This window comes from Panthera tigris, chromosome C1 (genome assembly GCF_018350195.1).
Source record: "Panthera tigris isolate Pti1 chromosome C1, P.tigris_Pti1_mat1.1, whole genome shotgun sequence".
In the NCBI taxonomy this organism is placed as follows: domain Eukaryota; kingdom Metazoa; phylum Chordata; class Mammalia; order Carnivora; family Felidae; genus Panthera; species Panthera tigris.
In genome coordinates this window covers 58,740,555-58,758,315 of record NC_056667.1, presented here as the reverse complement: position 1 = coordinate 58,758,315, position 17,761 = coordinate 58,740,555, and the positions used below count along the sequence as shown (strand labels likewise).

Here is a 17,761-nt window from a genome sequence, read left to right as displayed (position 1 = left end):
GCCCCATGTCGGGCTCTGTGCTGACAGCCCAGATCCTGGAGACTGCTTCAGATTCTGTGTCTCCCTCTCTGCCCCTCCGCCACTCACACTCTGTCTCTCTCTCCTTCAAAAATAAATAAACATTAAAAAATAAATAAATCTTTTTAGAAGACCTTCACTACAATGGGTAATAGCATCATTTATTGAGTACTGACTCTGTACCTCTCCTGCTCCTGCTCTCTGTCTCCCTCAGAAATAAATAAACATTAAAAAATTTATTAACTTTTCATGTTTATTTTTAAGTTTTTATACATGTCTAAATATCTTTCATTGCATGTTCTTTTTATTTTTTTTTTTTGTAATGGACCATCCTTGTTTTGGTTCTTCTCCAAGAGATACTAAAGCTGCAGAGCTATGAATCCAATTTTTAGAAAATCTCTCCCCAAACAGGAAAGGGATAAGAATAGACTGTGAGAAGCAGAAACAACCTATCCCCTTTCCACTCCAGTGACTTTACTGAATTGGAAAATACACATGCTCTCATTTCCAATTAATTATTCCCAAACAGATATTTCCCAGTAATATTGTCTCTGTCTCTTGGTAAATGAACAAGTTAGATGGACAGTACTAGACAATAAAGGAGGGGGTTACTGTTTTGAATTGGCAATGAAATGAAGATTTAAACAAAGAAACTAAGATGAAAAGAGTAGGAGAGCTATTCAAAAAAGATTTTTCCACCTCTTACTTTAGCTCTATGAAAACACCAGAAACATCTAAATATTTTAGAAGAAAAGAAGTTTGCAGACACACTGATTGGCCATAATAGAATATTTATTTTAAAAATGAAAGCAACATTAGGAGTGATTACAGTATCAGACCAACTTGCCAACCTCCCTCTAGTCTTTCACTTCATTTTGGCCAATCTAAATCTGTGGCCTGATTGACTAGCAGCTAGAAATGATTTACAGCGGCAACAACCAATAGGGCATCTCTTTATGCAGAAACCTGATAATGGGTAATGCAGCTCTTACTTCATATTACACTTGTTCCTTCAGTCCTATAAGCTGTCTTTTCTACCCTGCTATTTCAAGGGCCCCACCTTAACACAATTCTAAGAACTGTAGGATTAAGTGATAAGCTCCTAGGCTCCAGAGTCCAGACACACTGAATCTGAATTCTGGCTATGCCATTTCCTTTCCGTGTCACCTTGAACAGATGACTCAATTTGTCAGTTTTCTCCCTCTTTTATAATGAGGATAATAATAGTATCCACTTCCCTAGAATGTTTGGAGGATTAAAGGGTTAATGTGTTTACAGCGTTTAGAATGCTATCTGGCAAATGACATCTAATGCTACTACAATCCCCACCTTAAAAACATATTTGCCTTCTTTGTTACTTGGTACCAATCAATGTCTTATGTTATATATTATATCCATTTTATTTTAGTTACTTTGCCCCACTTGAAAGCAAGAGCTGACATTTATTTTTGTACCCTCAGCACATTGTGTAATACTTGGCACATAGTAGGCACTCGGTCAACTTTTGAGGTGAATGAATGAATTAATAGATAAATTAAGTAATTTTATTCTTCACTGTGAAATTTTCATTTTACCCACTATTTAGTGATAGAGAATTTTTGGAAATTGTTTTTTTTCTATGAGCATTCCTTATGTATATAGATTAAAGAAAATTTTGATACATTTAGCTTTATACTAAATATAGCCAAACCCTGGTTAAATAACTTTGTTAAAATGCCAGTGACCGAAGAGTTGTTGTGTTATTTTTTTTAATCTTTAAAAGATTACTTTTATTTTGGTAGTTTGTTCTAATATGCTTATCAGACCCAAATTCCTCTTCACATATATAACCATTTGATCCATACACCCTAATATTTTCAAGTTGGATTGCATCATGGATAGCATATATTCAGATTGCTAATTTCATAGGCAGGGAAAAAGCAAATAATACCAAAATCTCGTAGCCAATAAGGAGTCAAAATATAGAAATATATATGAGAAAGTAGTTGTCAAGAGAAAGTCCGTCCTTACCAACCCTAATGTTATGCCTCAGTGGGCCACTTCTCTCCACACAACCTGAGTTTCTATTCAAAGGCTGGACTCTCCCTGTAGAAGTATCTACCAGGGCTGCCTGCTCTGTGTTGCTTATCAAGTTCTTGGGAGATAGAATTCTGGGGAAATTTGTCATGAAATGAATCATGTCTAGAAAAGTGCCACACCCTATGTACAAGTAAAAGATAAAGGGAGAAGGTTAAACCAGGAATATGGCAAAAGAGAGACAGAGAAAGGAAAAAAAAAAGGAAAAAAGATACAGAAGTCAAGAAACTATCCATAAAATTGGGATTTAAAAGTGATAATGTGACACTGAAGTCAGCAAAGGACATTGGCTCTTAAAGAGGTCTAATCACCTCCAAGCTAGAACAGTTCAGGAGAGATTTCCTTTTCCATAAAACCTGTTTGACAGTTGCCATGGAAACCAGCAAAACTCAAAGCAAAACACCCAAAAGTGAGAAGCATGTGTAGTATGCTTCTACCTGATAGATATAAAGCATCCTTTGTTCCTTCTGTGAACAGGTCAAAGGCAGACAAACAGATCCTGATCTGTGGCTTTTGAGCTCATTCACGGTTCTCTAAATCCAGCATGGGAACCACACTCCAAATCATTTCTCCCTGCTAGAGAAGGCTTCATGGGGGCTAAGATGCTGCCTCTTTTTGTACACTGTTGTATCTCAGATGTCTAACACAGCCCTTGGTATATCGTCATTAATAATCACTGTAGCATGAGCTAATGAGTGAAGTGCTTCAGTTGGAGCCAGCAGCCAGTCAGCTGCAAAAGCAGGAGACCTGACCTGGAATTCAGAAAACCTGAATTCTGATCTCACTTCTGATCCCAACCAGCATTGTGGCAAATAACACTCTATTTCCTCTCTCTTGGCTCTCTGCTCCCCTTTATGATTGAGGAAACAGTCTTAGAAAGTTAAGATAACTTGCCGAGGGCTGTAGAGTTAACAATTACAGAGGCAGGAAAAATTCCCTAGTCTACATTCTTTCCACCATACCTTGCTGTGTTCTTTAAGTGATTTGAATCTCAGTGGAATTATAAACAGTACTCATGGACACCAAACATAGCTAGTCGGAATGCCTCCCACTCTCCTCCTTAACAATCTTCCATCCTGGAGATTAGAGACAAGATAATAATGATTGTAATACTTAATATGTAACATGTATGTAATTTATTTAAGTTAAATTAAAAGTGATCACTAATGTTTAGTGCCCATCATGTACCAGGCACCATGCTAAAATTTTTACAGAGAAACTATTTAGTTTTCACAATCACCTGATGAGGTAAGTTATTATTTTGTCCATTTTACAGCTAGGTAAATTGAAGCCTAGAGAAGTTCTTAATGTAGCCAATGTGACCAGCATGAGACAAAAGAGCAAGCAGTTTAGATAAATGAATGTGAAGCAAAGAAGTCACTTAAAACGTACGATATCAGAAAATGATAGGAACATTGCATGAGCAAGAAGGGAAAGGGAAGCCTACACATTCAAGAAAGCTTGAGGAGTTACTAAAGTTGACCAAAAAGTATAGATATATAAGGTTGGTTTTTGCCTCAATGAGTGCAGCTTCCTGGTGCACTGCTGTAGTGAACCCAAAAAGTCAAACAAATGAGTAATGCTGAACACCTGCTTTGACTTCGTATGATGCCTGAAACCTAATATGGTTTTGATGACTAAACATTCTATCCAACTTAGCCAACCAGTGCTCTGCTCTGGATTTCCTGAGAGTTTAATTTTGGGTCAAGAGATTAACTTCCTTCACTGAAATATGTAACTTGGAGTAAAATTCAGTCATAACCGATATTCTGCTCAAATTTTTAAACTTAAATTTCATCCATGTCTATTAAAGGTCTTGGTATTAATAATATTTTCCAGGAGATCCAGACCAAGGAAATCCATGGTGCATTGAGCTTGAAAACGGTTTGTTCTCTAAAACCAAACTTGACTGAAATCTTATGTATTTCTTTTACATATATATGGTAGATTGTGCAATTAGAACATATTTATGTCCAACTCATTATGCCTGCCTGCATTATCTGCTTTACTTTCTTTGTGAAAATGAAACATTTTGTAATTAAATGCAGGGGAATAAAATATAGAAAAATTATCATATGGTCAGGGTGGCAAGGATCTTGGTCAGACTTTACTATTTCGATTTGCATAATAGTAACTGCTTCAATCCTGCCAAATTTCAAAAGAAATCTCAAAAAAAAAAAAAGTATACTCAAGCAAAGCTGCAACTTCCATTTGGACTCAATAAGAGAATGCCTCTCATCTTGAGAATATATTTAAACTGTGACCTTAAGGTGCTGGTTGGTATCTGTGAGTCACTCCTCTTCACGAATCCTCCTGTTCCCACAGATATTATGGGGTTGTCAGATGTGCATGACACATGTATAGTATAAATGTCCACACCAAAACATTCACATATGAACAGATATACCCACATATATACAACTGTACACATATTCTTTCATTCATTGAGGAAGCATTTATTGAGTAGCTACTATGTGCCAAGCAGTGTTCTAGGCATTGAGAATACATTAGCAAAACAGGTAAAACTCCTGCCTTTATAATGTTCTACCAAGAAAGGAAAAAAATATCCATCATATCCTAGATGTTCATATCATGTAACACACATGTACACACACAGGCACACACATAGGCCTTACACTCTGTCATATGCATATATACACCCTTGTGGTTTTTCAAGTCAATTTAAAACAAAGTAGAAAGATTTCCCAAAGGTGAATGTGCTCCAGAATTCATTGGGTCAGATTTTGACACCAAGTAAAATTGCTTGTGGAGTCCTTGATCTTCAGTCACTCGCTGTCCTTGCCTCAGGTGTTGTTAGGACCAAATGTCATGACAAGAATGAAATTATGAAAGCACGTACCCTGGCACATTACGAAGAAGATTTTGCTCTCTTTGATGTGCCATTTTTAGACTAAGGTAGAGCGTTGCAAAGGTTTCTTTCTCCCTCATTAACACTGGATTAGGAATGAAAAGACCGGGTTTCTGCTTCCTTCTCTGTAATTTACTGGCTGTACAAACATTAATGTATCTGTCTGGTCCTCATTTTCTTCATCCCTTAGATGAACCAGGGGGATCAGAATAGCCTCTAAGATGTATTCAGGCTGTCACATCCTCTGCTTACAACTAGAATCATTTACTTTCTTACCTTGCTATTCAGAAAGCACATCATATCATACCCTCTTGCCATCTCATTTTCTGAAGAACATTTCTCAGGGCAGACTATGCTATAGCTAAATTTGTTGTTAGCAGGCTCACACTAACAATGAACCTGTATGACATCCCGTTCTGTTGTCGTCTGTCAACACCTTGGACAAAGCACAAAATTAAAATATGGCAACTAAAGTTTCGTATGTAAGATCTCAGAGAGTTTTCCCCTAACCACGTGTCAGTTACATGGTAGATTCTCTTGCTACACATTCCTAAAGTACTCAGTATTTATTTTTGATAGTTCTTACTGCAGTGTAACTTATGGAATTACTTTGTTTTTACTTATTGTCAATCTGTCTTATAATATTTTTACAGAGATGGGAATTTGTCTTATTTGCCACTGTATCAACACACCTTACATAATATCAAGAAAATAGAATGCACTCAACAGATGTGTTGAAAAGAAATGGATAACCCCCAAAGAATCTGATGTGTCAGTGTGTCAATGTCCAAGAAGCACTTCTCTAGGAAAACCTCTGTGGTCACCTCTCAAGGCTTTGCCCTTGGTCTTTTTACCTTAACTTCTCCTTAGCAAGCCTGATTTTCTGTGAGCATTGGTACCCAGAAAGCTGTACCATTGCCACGTAGCTTCAGATAGAGCATTGGTATGACTGTAGTAACACATATTCTCCCTGCCTATTCTGTTCCTGCTGTTCCATGTAAAACCAGTCCTTAATCACCTGGCTCACAGAAGCAACATGTGCCTCTAACACACTTCAGTGCCTGTAATGGATATCTCATAGCATCCTTCTTTGTAAAAGAGTTTGTAAGCCACATGATTTAACATATCTTCAGTGGAGCCAGTGCTCAAGGGACATTTGTTGTTATCCTCAAGCTGCTTTTTTATTATTAGTTTTCAGGGTTTCTTTTTTGTTATATTCTTCAGTTGTTTACAAATATATTGCCAAAAAAGATGTGAATAGCTAGAGACTAAGAGATTTCTTCCATGATATCAGAAATGTTGGTTCTTGATCAGAGAGAAAGATACAAAAATTGGTGTCATCCCACTATATGCCAGTCAGTATGCAAGGCATCTCATGATGGTTATTCTTCCTGAAAAGCTCATCTTATCTATAACTGTTAACTTGTAAAAGATCTTGCATCTAGTATGTAGCAAAGTTTTGAATCCATTTCTGTATGCCTCCAACAATATTAAAGACACTTCACATGGCTAAATCTCAGTAATGGTATAGATTTGATTTCATCAAAATCCCATTTAGATTGAACACGCCAAACTGATGAGTAATATGCTAATGCAGTGAAATGAGTATCTCAAAGTATCTGGTCATTTGCCAACTCCTTTGAGATCCCTGTGCCAACAAAAATCTGGAGCAGTCAAGAAAAGCCATTCCTCTTTGCAGTCATATATGAGGGAGCATTGGAAAGAGCTCAAATGTTGCAATTCAGTCTTGGAAGTCATCAGGATTTTGTAGATTTAAGACAATAAACAGTCCAAGTATTAACTTCTGAGTTCCTAGGCCCTGCATTTCATTGCATGCCATCAATACAGTGGAGTTTTATAAATACATTGGTGGTTTATAAATATGTCAGTGTCTAATACTCCTCTTTTGGATCCTTGTTGTATCCTTAACTATATTCCTTTTACTTTGATTTTCATTCTAATTTGTATTAGGGAAGACACCAAGTATGTCTGCTGAAAGCGGAAACATTCATTATTCTGTGACTCTGGGAAGCATGTTTCAGAAATAACATCTCACTCTCATCAGATCCTTTCCAGAGATTATCTATATAATGATGAAAATCACACAGTCTTTGGCATCAGAGTGCCATATGAAATATTCACTAAAACCCAACATTTCAGTGGCCTTTTCAGTCTATGTTAGAGTCGCTTACTTAGAAGAAGTCTGAGACAAACATTTCAATCCATAGTAATCCATAGCATGGACCAAAATTCTTCCAAACTTATTCTCTCAAAATGTCATCCAGTAGAAAAATATTTTGGAGCAACTGAGAATTTCAGTCTAGAAAGTTATTTTATTAATATTATTAAGCATATGAATGCACCATTTGTTATGAATTCCACCCTTTTAATACAGAAACATTTTCCTCACTCAGAACTGGCTTTGGGTAGACTAAGAACATTCTATATTCAAAGAGGTAGCATTGACAAGGTTAAGTACAGACCGTCTCTAACTTATGATGGTTCAACTTAATGATCTTTTTTTGTTTAGTTTATGATGGTGTGAAAACTATATGCATTCGATAGAAACCTTACTTCGAAATTTGAATTTTGATCTTTTCCCTTTTTCCAGGCTAATGATATATAGTAGGATGTTCTCTCATGATGCTGGGCCATGGCAGTGAGCCACAGCTCCCAGTCAGCCATGGGATTATGAGGGCGAACACCAATAAACTTACAACCATTCTGTACCCACACTGTCATTCTGTTTTCACTTTCAATACAGCATTCAATAGATTACATGAGATAGTCAACACTTTATTGTAAAATAGGCTTTGTGTTAGATTATTTGCCCAATTGTAGGCCAATGTAGGTGTTCTGAGTATGTTTTCTTGGCTAGGCTAAGCCATGATGTTTGGCAGGTTAGATACACGAAATACATTTTTTAATTTATTCTTAATTAATTTGGGTTTATCAAGACATATACCCATCGTAAGTCAAGGAAGATCTGCATAGCAACATTTATACTGCCTTGGAATATTTACCAGAATGATATCAGACATGCATCTTTTTTAGTTTTGATATAGGGCTTTGTCTTCAAATGAATCCTAGAGATACACACACACACACACACACACACACACACACACACATAAAGATACTTACATCAACCCTCTAATTCTTATGTCTCTGTGAATCCTCCTTTATCCTTTCATATATCACATATACACACTCAAACATCTGCAAACGATAGATCCACATAGGATATTTCTTTCAGTAGGCACAAAGCTTCTTCTCCAAAATAAATGCAGACTAATTGTGCACATTTGTAAAGTTACAGTGGATTTTTGGTCATTGAGTGCAGCTAATGTTAGCATGTAGGCTTCTCCTTGTAAGCATTTGGAAACGATTTTGCAACTTTTCCATTAATAGAAATAGTTTTCTTAAGTGGAAATTATTTTACCTTTAAGGTTGAAGTATGCGATAGTCACTTAGAATAACACAAAATGCTGATAGTGCTATAATGATTTTAAATGTTATCATAGTTTCAATTAAAAAATAAGTTAACTTTTATAGAGCCATGTTTATTTATTTTCCAGGCAGCTACTGTGTGAAGTGGTTTATCCCGCTTACCCTCCTTGCAATGTTGGCTGGTAGATTTTATCATTATCTCCGTTGTATTTAATGCACATAGAGGGTGAGTGGCTTCTATGTATGGCACTCAGGATTTGGCCCTCAGTAGGTTTCCTCCAGAACCTCTATCACTGACCTCTGTGCTAACCATCTTTTATTTTTTTAATGTTTTTATTATTTATTTTTGAGAGAGACAGAGACAGAGAGAGAGCGGGGAGGGGCAGAGAGCAAGGGCGGCACAGAATCTGAAGCAGGCTCCAGGCTCTGTGCTGAGAGCTCAGCACATGATGCGGGGCTTGAAATCAGGAACCATGAGATCATGACCTGAGCCAAGTCAGACACTTAACCGACTGAGCCACCCAAGTGCCCCTGATCTAAACCATCTTTTAAACAACAACCATGTGATGGATACAGAAATAATCCAGTGAAGTGTGTGAGCCAATCATTATAACTTCTTAATTATATACTAGAAAAGTAAAATCCAGAACTTGGGTTAGAATCAGACACCTAAGGTTGATAGATGGGATGGAACCCAAGTCTTTGGACTGCCAAGATAGGGTTGTCTGAATTAGACAAGAATACCACGTAGTTACAGATGTCAGCTACAATCCCATGAATGTGTTTCTTGTCTGGAGGCAAAGTGTGAAGCCTAAATTGTTCTCTCTGCACAAAGTCTCTGCTATTCCAGTGCCCTAAGTGCCTGACATACACTTTATGGGCCTCTTCTGTAAAGGTAAAAGGAAAGGGTCACCTTCCTTTTTTTTTATGTGCTGTGTCCAGTCTAGCTCACGGTCTATTCAGTGGCTTCCGTCAGCCCTAACTTTGGTCATTCCAGGGCAACATCTTCATTCTACTGTGGAAATGCCATTGCCTCCACTCCCCAATGATTGGGAGTCAGAGCGGTCAGATGAAACCGTGGCAACCAAAAAGATTAATTTCTGCCATGTCTCAACACACAATCATGGTATCTCTCAGCAGTCTAAAACATAACTCACACACGTCATGACTGTGTAATAACATAAAGATAAAAGCATCTAGAAATCAAATATGAACTTCCAAAATACATAGAAATGAAAGGGTTTGATACTAGACAACTCAAACAATATATTGTGTGTGCAGAGTTAAAGAATAATTAATGAGCTCTATAGAAAGGGTTGTTACAAATGTCTCCTTGTAACACACACTTTTTCCTCAATGCCTTGTTTTAATAGCATTTCCCTCTGTCCTAGCCAAAACCACATTTACTAACAAAGTAAACTTGTTTTACACGACACCTCATTTTTTCACGTAACTGTTGAAAATGTCTGTCGTGGTGAACTTCCCTTCACCTCTGTTTTATGTACAATTAAAACCATCTCTTTGCTGAGGCTATTCCCTACAGTAATACAATTGCCCACAATGATATATTCTGCCATTAACCCTGAAGCGCTCACTCTGATTCTCCACATAATGAGACACATAAGAAAGTCTCACTGAGAACTTTTACTGTTGTTCATCAGGAAAGCCCACTTGGCAACTCCTGAAGAATATTTCACTGCTTACAAGTTGATTACTAATGCAACGGAAAAATAGCTCAAATCTGATCCACATAAAAACAACCAGTGTTCTTGAAAGTTAAATAATACCTGGTCAAACTACTGTGTTAAAAGAGTGGGAGTTTACAAGTTCAAGACTCATTTGATTGTGTAATCCAGTTATGATAATGTCCTCTGAGCTATTTGGAGTACTGTTGCTCAATGGCATCAAGGCTTATGCAGAAGCAAACAACTATATTGGGTATTGGCCTGAAATATGAGAACAAGATTGGAAAAATCCTGTGTTATAAACCTTTCTCTCTTTTTTCTTTTTTTCATGCAAAGCCTTATATTATAGAAGCCTCTAGGAATTAACATTGAATTTGCCTCTCTTACATTTTTGGTAACAGAAGCCACTCATGTATTAGCTATCTCTAATAGAAAAACCCTCTTTTTGGGAAAGCTTAGTGGTGGTAACGAGTTGTAAGATCCCTCACATAGGAATGACCCATGTAAGTAATTATAGACATACTGGAAGTGAGCAGTCTATTTCTTCTGGAAGTTGAGAAAATGGAATGCTAAGACATCCTAGCACAAAGTTTCTTCCATTTCTACTCCTTGTTAGCTGTGTGGCTATAAACAAGATAGTTAACCTCTCTGTGCTTCATTATCTCATCTGTAAAAGGGAAATTGATAAGAGTATGCACCTCACAGAGTTTTAGGGAGAAGAATATAAGTTAATATATGTAGCTGTGCCTGACACATAGCAAGAGTTCAATAAATGTCAGCAATTGTAGTTAATATGATAATAATTATTGCTGCTATAGCAACTGGCCAAAAAGTCATTCCTAAAAAATTAAATCAGTGTCTGAAGAGTATAAGAAAATCTATAGCAGATTTATTGGATATAGTCAGTTTCAACTGCTACTCAAAACTATATTTTTAAGTAATATAATTATTTTATAGAAAAAGAACCTGGGGCGCCTGGGTGTGTCAGTCGGTTAAGCGTCCGACTTCAGCTCAGGTCATGATCTCGTGATTTCTGAGTTTGAGCCCCATGTCGGGCTTTGTGCTGACAGCTCAGAGCCTGGAGCCTCTTTCGGATTCTGTGTCTCCCTCTCTCTCTGCCCCTCCCCTGCTCATGCTCTGTCTCCCTCTGTCTCAAAAATAAATAAAACATTAAACAAAATTTTTTTTTAAAAAAAGAAAAAGAACCTGACTATATTGAGTTAGTAGGGTCATTTTCATTTGCTTGGAGATATAAGGAGGAAACATTTATTTTTAAATACCTCTGAATATGTTAATACTTTATGCCTACAGTTTGGCCCCATTTTAAAATTAAAGTGTGTTTGTCCCTCATAAAAACTGTGAGATCTTAAACCAGAATTGGTTTAAACCAATTCTTAAACCAGAATTGTTCAAAAATACTTTGGATCCTAGGGCGCCTGGATGGCTCAGTTGGTTAAGCATCCAACTCTTGATTTTGGCTCAGGTCATGATCTCGTAGTTTGTGAAATTGAGCCCCACATTTGGCTCTGCAGTGACAGCATAGAGACTGCTTGGGATTCTCTCATTCTCTCTCTCTCTCTCTCTCTCTCTCTCAAAATAAATAAATAAACTTTTTTAAAAAATCTTAGATTCTATAGTTTTCTTCTAAGAGCCAGTATGACTCCCAAACAACTCCCCAAAAGCATGACATATTAACCTTTTGAATTAGAAAAGAAAAATCAGGGTCCACATTCTAGGTGTAATTTTGCTATTTATATAGTTTCAACTACTTGTGATATTGCCCATCTTTGCTTCTATTTAGTAAAATTAAATCTCCCGAAATCCTAACACTCTACTGATGTTCAGCGACTCAGATACTAATTTTTCCATTTATTTCTATGAGTAATAACAAAAACTACTACTGCTACTGAATCTCACTTGGTTGTTTATATAAAGTATCTTTAATCCTACCAACAACCCTACAAAGTAAGAGCTATTATCTAAATTCAATAAATGAGGACACTGGGGGGTTGGAGAGATTCATTAACACGCTCACCATCATGCAGTTAAATGATGGCAGGTTTGAGATTTAATCCCAGTTTTTTCTGGCTCCTTTCTAACTTACCACACTATCTCACATCAGGAAATCTCATTATCCTCAACCCACAGCACCAGCTTGTCCCAATGTTGGTGCTTTGACCCCACTTCCTCTGGTTTTCTCTTCTGCTTCCTGTCCATCCAGCGTTAGGTGTGACCCCTTGCTTTTTATAATGGGAATCTCCAACTCAATCAACTTCTCTGGTCCTGATTCTTGTTTTATATAAAATTACCCTATTATGGCTTCTAGTATATCTTGCCTATGTGGGAAAAATATCTTGTATTGACTATGAAACTAAATTATGTATTGACTATGAAACTAAACTAAATTATGGAGTAGATCCGGTGTGCAACATAATTTTTCATGCACTAAATTCCTGTATTCTTTTAAAAGCCCTTTCTATGCGACAATGTGGCTTTACATAAGTAATTTAGCTCTACATAAGCAAGCACAATGAAGAGCTTGTTCAATAGGATAGCTATTTGTTTCTACCATCCTTGCATTGAGATGAAGTTGTATGCCACGCCATCTTTTTCAGCAAACTCTCAAACGAACATTAGAAATCCAAAACAATGGAAGCCAAACACTTGAAGAAATTGAAGTTCAATTGTCCAAACTACTGAACATAGAAAACTCTGTTCACTGTCCTACTGAATTTAGTTTTCCTGTGAATAAATTTTCTGATTAAGCTTCTACCTCACAAGCCGTTTTATGCTTTCATTTCTCTTTTGAATTATAAAATCCTTTTATTTGAGTACACACTACTAGTATATATCAATGAGATTTGCTATATAGCATTAAACTAAGTTTAACATAAATTTTCACTAGTTTTAAAGGAGCTTTTTTCGGTAATTTTTAAAGCATAATAGCATTTAAACGTTTGAAGGTTTATGCCAGCCTAACAAAAGAAAAGTTTTTAAATTAGAGCAGTGTTTCTCTATGATATTTTATTTCAAATTTTAATTTTCTATAAATAATGTCATTCTGACACAAGGATAAAATGCTTTAATATTTTTAAGTTCCACATTATATAATCCATAAGCTTCCTGAGACCAGGCATTTTTAACAATTCTATTACCTGCTCTAATCCCAGTACCTAGAATATTGCTTAACACGTAGAAAGAATTGAAACATTAATGGTGAATATATATAACTTTTCTTGGAGAAGGAAAATAGGAAAATCCCCACATTTTTAAGTAATCTAATTCAGAATTGCCATTATAAGTTTCTACTTCTCAGCAATACCAAATTACAGAACAGATTTTTGAATTTCGAATTGTAGCTCGTTATCTGAATAATTATTTGACCATTTGAGATTGTCTCTCTTCAAAAGTTACATTCCCCCATCCCAGATCTTTTGTAACCTGAGCCATAATCCTTGTCAACTGTCCTAAACATCTTGCCTGATCCATTAGTTCAGAACACTCAGGAAGGACCCAGGTAATCAGCCTTGCAGACTAAGACACACAGACATTAGTTCACCAAATAATTGACCCCCCAAAACATTTTTGGAAGTTCCATTGCATAACTCCTGTTAAAGAGGGTTTTTTTTATTCAAACCAGTAGCTGAGCTAGACTGTTAGTGAGTTCATTATTGCATGGGATTGGGAATTGCCAGAGCCTTGTCTGTGCCAGAATCGGTGAAAGACAGCAAGAGCCCCAATGAGGTCAGTAAACTAACAAAATAATTTGGGGGGATCTACAATATCTTTTGTAGTTTTGGTGAATGTAGCTAGCAAGGTGGCAATCTCTTGCTCAGAAATATGACTTTCTATGAGGGTCTCTGCTTTTACCTCTCACAGCCACACTCACTGTTTGGTTATAACAATCTGGACTTTTTTTTTTTTTACCATTATAAGGCATGTTTATTAACTAGGTTAAAAAGGAATAGGTTACCTGTGTGTACTTGGTACTGAAATAAGTCTTTCAGACCACTATGTAATTAGAGTTTCTCCAAAATGCCATGTTTTCATGATTTGCATTCTTCCTCATTAAAAATTATTCCTATACTTTAGGATTGCCAATGATGGCGTTTAATGTTCGTATTACTATTATTTTTATGATCACCACTATTTAATACTTGGAAAGAAATTATCCTATTAAAAGATAAGTTAAAATGGAAATCTTAAATAAAATGCATACATTATTTAAAATGCTATAGAGCTTATGTTTTGTTAGATACTTGCTGGAAAATTATACTGATACACCAATGACATAGTTATCCTTTAATTATGCTTACACTATAGCCAGCGGTGCCTTGTAGATATGCAAATATATTTCAGGTAATTCAAAATGTGTACATGTTTGTGTATATGTGGTATGTGTGTGTGTGTGTGTTTACTTTTTACCTAGAGGCATAAGGGCAGACAAAACTGGTCCTTTGAATGGCCAAATTCTGTAGACATGCTTGTAAAATAGGAAACGTATCTTCAGAAAGGCATTTTGAGATATATGAATTTTACCCATGATTTTTATTTTTAATACATATTAATAAACAATAACTGATTGAATGACTTTGTAGGAACTGGCGTCAGCTCTCTCTCTTGATTTTTTATTTATCTATCTAAATTCAAGTTAGCTGACATACACTGTAGTATTGGTTGCATGAGTAGAACCTGGTGATTCATCTCTTATATATGACACCCAGTGCTCATCCCAGCAAGTACCTTCCTTAATACCCATCACACACTTAGCCCATCTCCCCAACCAACACCTGTCCAGCAACCCTCAGTTTGTTTTCTGTCTTTAAGAGTCTCTTATGGTTTGGCTCTCATTCTGGCTTTATCTCATTTTGCCTTCCCTTCCCCTATGTTCATCTGTTTTGTTTCTTAAATTCCACTTATGGCATCAGCTCTCTTAGAAAAGTCATTCTACATGTAGGTTTCAGTACTTTTCCTAGAAGGAAGGCTTGAAAAACTTGCTTCAGAACTCTAAGGCTGGTGGCTTAACCTTCACACAGCATAACCTGATGCTCTAGACCAGAATGTGGAAAGGACTCCTAAATGTTGGCTCAGAATGAAAGATTACTTACTGTCAAAGACAGTGATGGGGAGTTATGTAAACCTCAGAGACTGGATTTTGTTCAGTGGTTTCCATGGTCAGGGAAGCCTTCAAATAAAAGACCACCTGTGTATATGTTGCATGACTGTTGATTGTCTCATGAGTGTTTGTCTTTATGTATGATTAATACACAAAATGTTTTTCTTTTCTTTCCTTTTCCCTTTTTGTAGAAATTATTGAGCCTACTACCTCTAGTCCTGTCACAAGTCCAGGTCAGTATCCACATACATTCGCAAAGTATGTTTGGGTACTTTCTCCATTAAACAAGACCTCTGCACTGTCATAGAAACAAACTGACTTGAATATGGGCCGCATGCTTGCGGTACCACTCTAATGTCTGTTACTTGTCCTCGTCTATCTGTGATTTGTCCTCTCTTTGGATTTTGTGATCTGACCCTGATTTGAGGCCGGTATCTTCTACTTCATTCTTCAGGCCTGATGCAGTAAATCTGTGTCACATTGTGTAGTAGCTGCAAGGTGATTAGCTTCTGCGATATCTTTGCAAACAGAGCTGTAGAGAGTTTACAAGATTTTCTGAATAGCTTTAAAAAAAAACTATGTACTTTGGTATTTCATTATTATAAAATCATTACGAAACAGGACAGCACTTAGTGCTTCTAAAGGGAATAGCTGAGGGAAAACCTGTACTTCCACTCTTGGAATATGATAGTGGGAGATTTTGGTCTCTTGAAACTGTCAAATCAAAGGACTTATTTCAGTTGTGTTTTATTTCCAGATTGTTCCTAATTCAGCCACAGACACTCAGTCTGAAAAGATAGCCCGTTGCTATAAGTGTGTTTTTAAGTGTTGTTTTTAACTGTGAGCATTTCTGGGTGACATGAAATTGAGATAAAAGCTATTGATATTAGAAACAACCTTTATCTTGTTCTATAGGAATTTAGCAGTTCATTTTGAATGTTGGCTGCTGGCTATTTAAAGAAGAAAGTGGAACTGCTAAAGTTATTTAGCTTTGAAAAGTTCATAGGGATTTCTTGCAACTGCTGAGTTAAAGGATTTGTTGATGCTGCCGACCCATAAAGAGGTATAAGTTGGTTAAATAGTTGTTTCTCCTCTCATTCCAGAAATGGCTCTAAATTTTAGTCTAAAAGAGGATTTGCTGATCTGAGAAACTGAGTGTTTTAGAAGTGAAAAAAAAAATCCTATCTCAAATTGTAATCAATCAAAAATGCTTAAAATTACTTTAGATGATTATGAATTATCCCCACCCCCTGAATGAAACAAGTTTGAGCAAGTCTATGATTATGTATTTAAAGAATCTCATATTATAACACTTTCTGGTCAAATTATAGAATACTTTTTCATAACCTCTCAAACCAAAGCATATTGGAATAGTCTAATTTAAATTATTTCACAGTAGATGCATACAAGGTTTAAGTTATATAATTAATAACTTTCTCCATTTTATAGATAGCATTAATAGCCTCCCAAGTTTGACTGCCATGCCAATATAATTAGAGCAATTAATCATTTGAATCTGATTTTTCTCTTAACTTATAAAAAGACCTCCTAAATCTGATTCCTATGAATACCTAAGACCTCCACAGAGATACATAATCTCAGGTTCATATGAGATCTTAGAGTTATTAATCTTGTTAGTAAACTTTTTGATCTCTTTTTTCATCAATTTTAAAGAGGATATTAAGTAATTTCTATGTTGCTATGTCACCTAGTAGATTGAAGTGAAGATTAGATAAGTACTTACTTTACTTCCTAGGCCATGCCCTAATTATTGGATGAAGTTTTCATAAATTAAAAGGATGGATTACCTTCTTTATCTATTCAAACAAAGAATGGAATGCAAAATATTTTAAGAGGTGGCATCTTGTGGAATTCAGTAATACTACTGCTGACTTTGTGTTTTGGGAGAAAGCTTTATTAAAGATAAGCATAAAAGATGCTTTTTCAGTAGGCTATTTGTAGCAAACATTCTTTCAATGGAAGGGACTCTTACAAAAAAATCACAAGTCATAAAGCAAATAAATAGATTCATATATCTTTAAACCATGTAGAGCATAAGGGTCTATGGCCAACTGTCTGGATTTGAAGGCTAGCTCTGCTTCCTGTTAGCTGTGTAAACTTATTCAAGTTACTTAAACTCTCTCTGCCTCAGCGTATGCATTTGGTAAATGGGATGAGGGTGGAATAATAATAGTACATAACACATAGAGTTATTATGAAAGTTGAGTAAGTAAAAATTGGTAAAGTACCTATAAAAGTGTGTGCTACAGGGTAACTATGATAAAAGTATAGGTTACAATTTGAGGGAAAATATACACATATATAACATACAGGTGTATAAAATATACATATATATACCATATATAAATATAGATACATGGGACTATGTATCATTTGGACTATGTGGTTTTTCAAGTACTCTGAGACCTTATACTTTTGGCCCTGTCTATAGAATGCCTAAAGCAACCGTTATTCAAATTGTCATTAACCCCAAATTAGTCAGTTCCTTGCTGGGATTCAATATTTCAAAACAATGAACACATGAAA

The 17,761-nt window shown here is 36.1% G+C and overlaps 1 protein-coding gene across 4 annotated transcripts in view; it reads left to right on the top strand.

Annotated features, from left to right (window-relative positions):
- Window positions 1–17,761, top strand: part of NEGR1 (neuronal growth regulator 1) — an 836,662-nt gene that overhangs the window by 712,615 nt on the left and 106,286 nt on the right. Inside the window, exon 7 of one of the 4 annotated variants that reach the window (XM_042997576.1) lies at window positions 15,406–15,447. The exons of the other annotated variants lie outside the window; for them this stretch is intronic. Coding sequence (XP_042853510.1) covers window positions 15,406–15,447 — 42 coding nt within the window. The remainder of the gene's footprint in view (window positions 1–15,405; window positions 15,448–17,761) is intronic. 4 annotated transcript variants of the gene reach the window in all.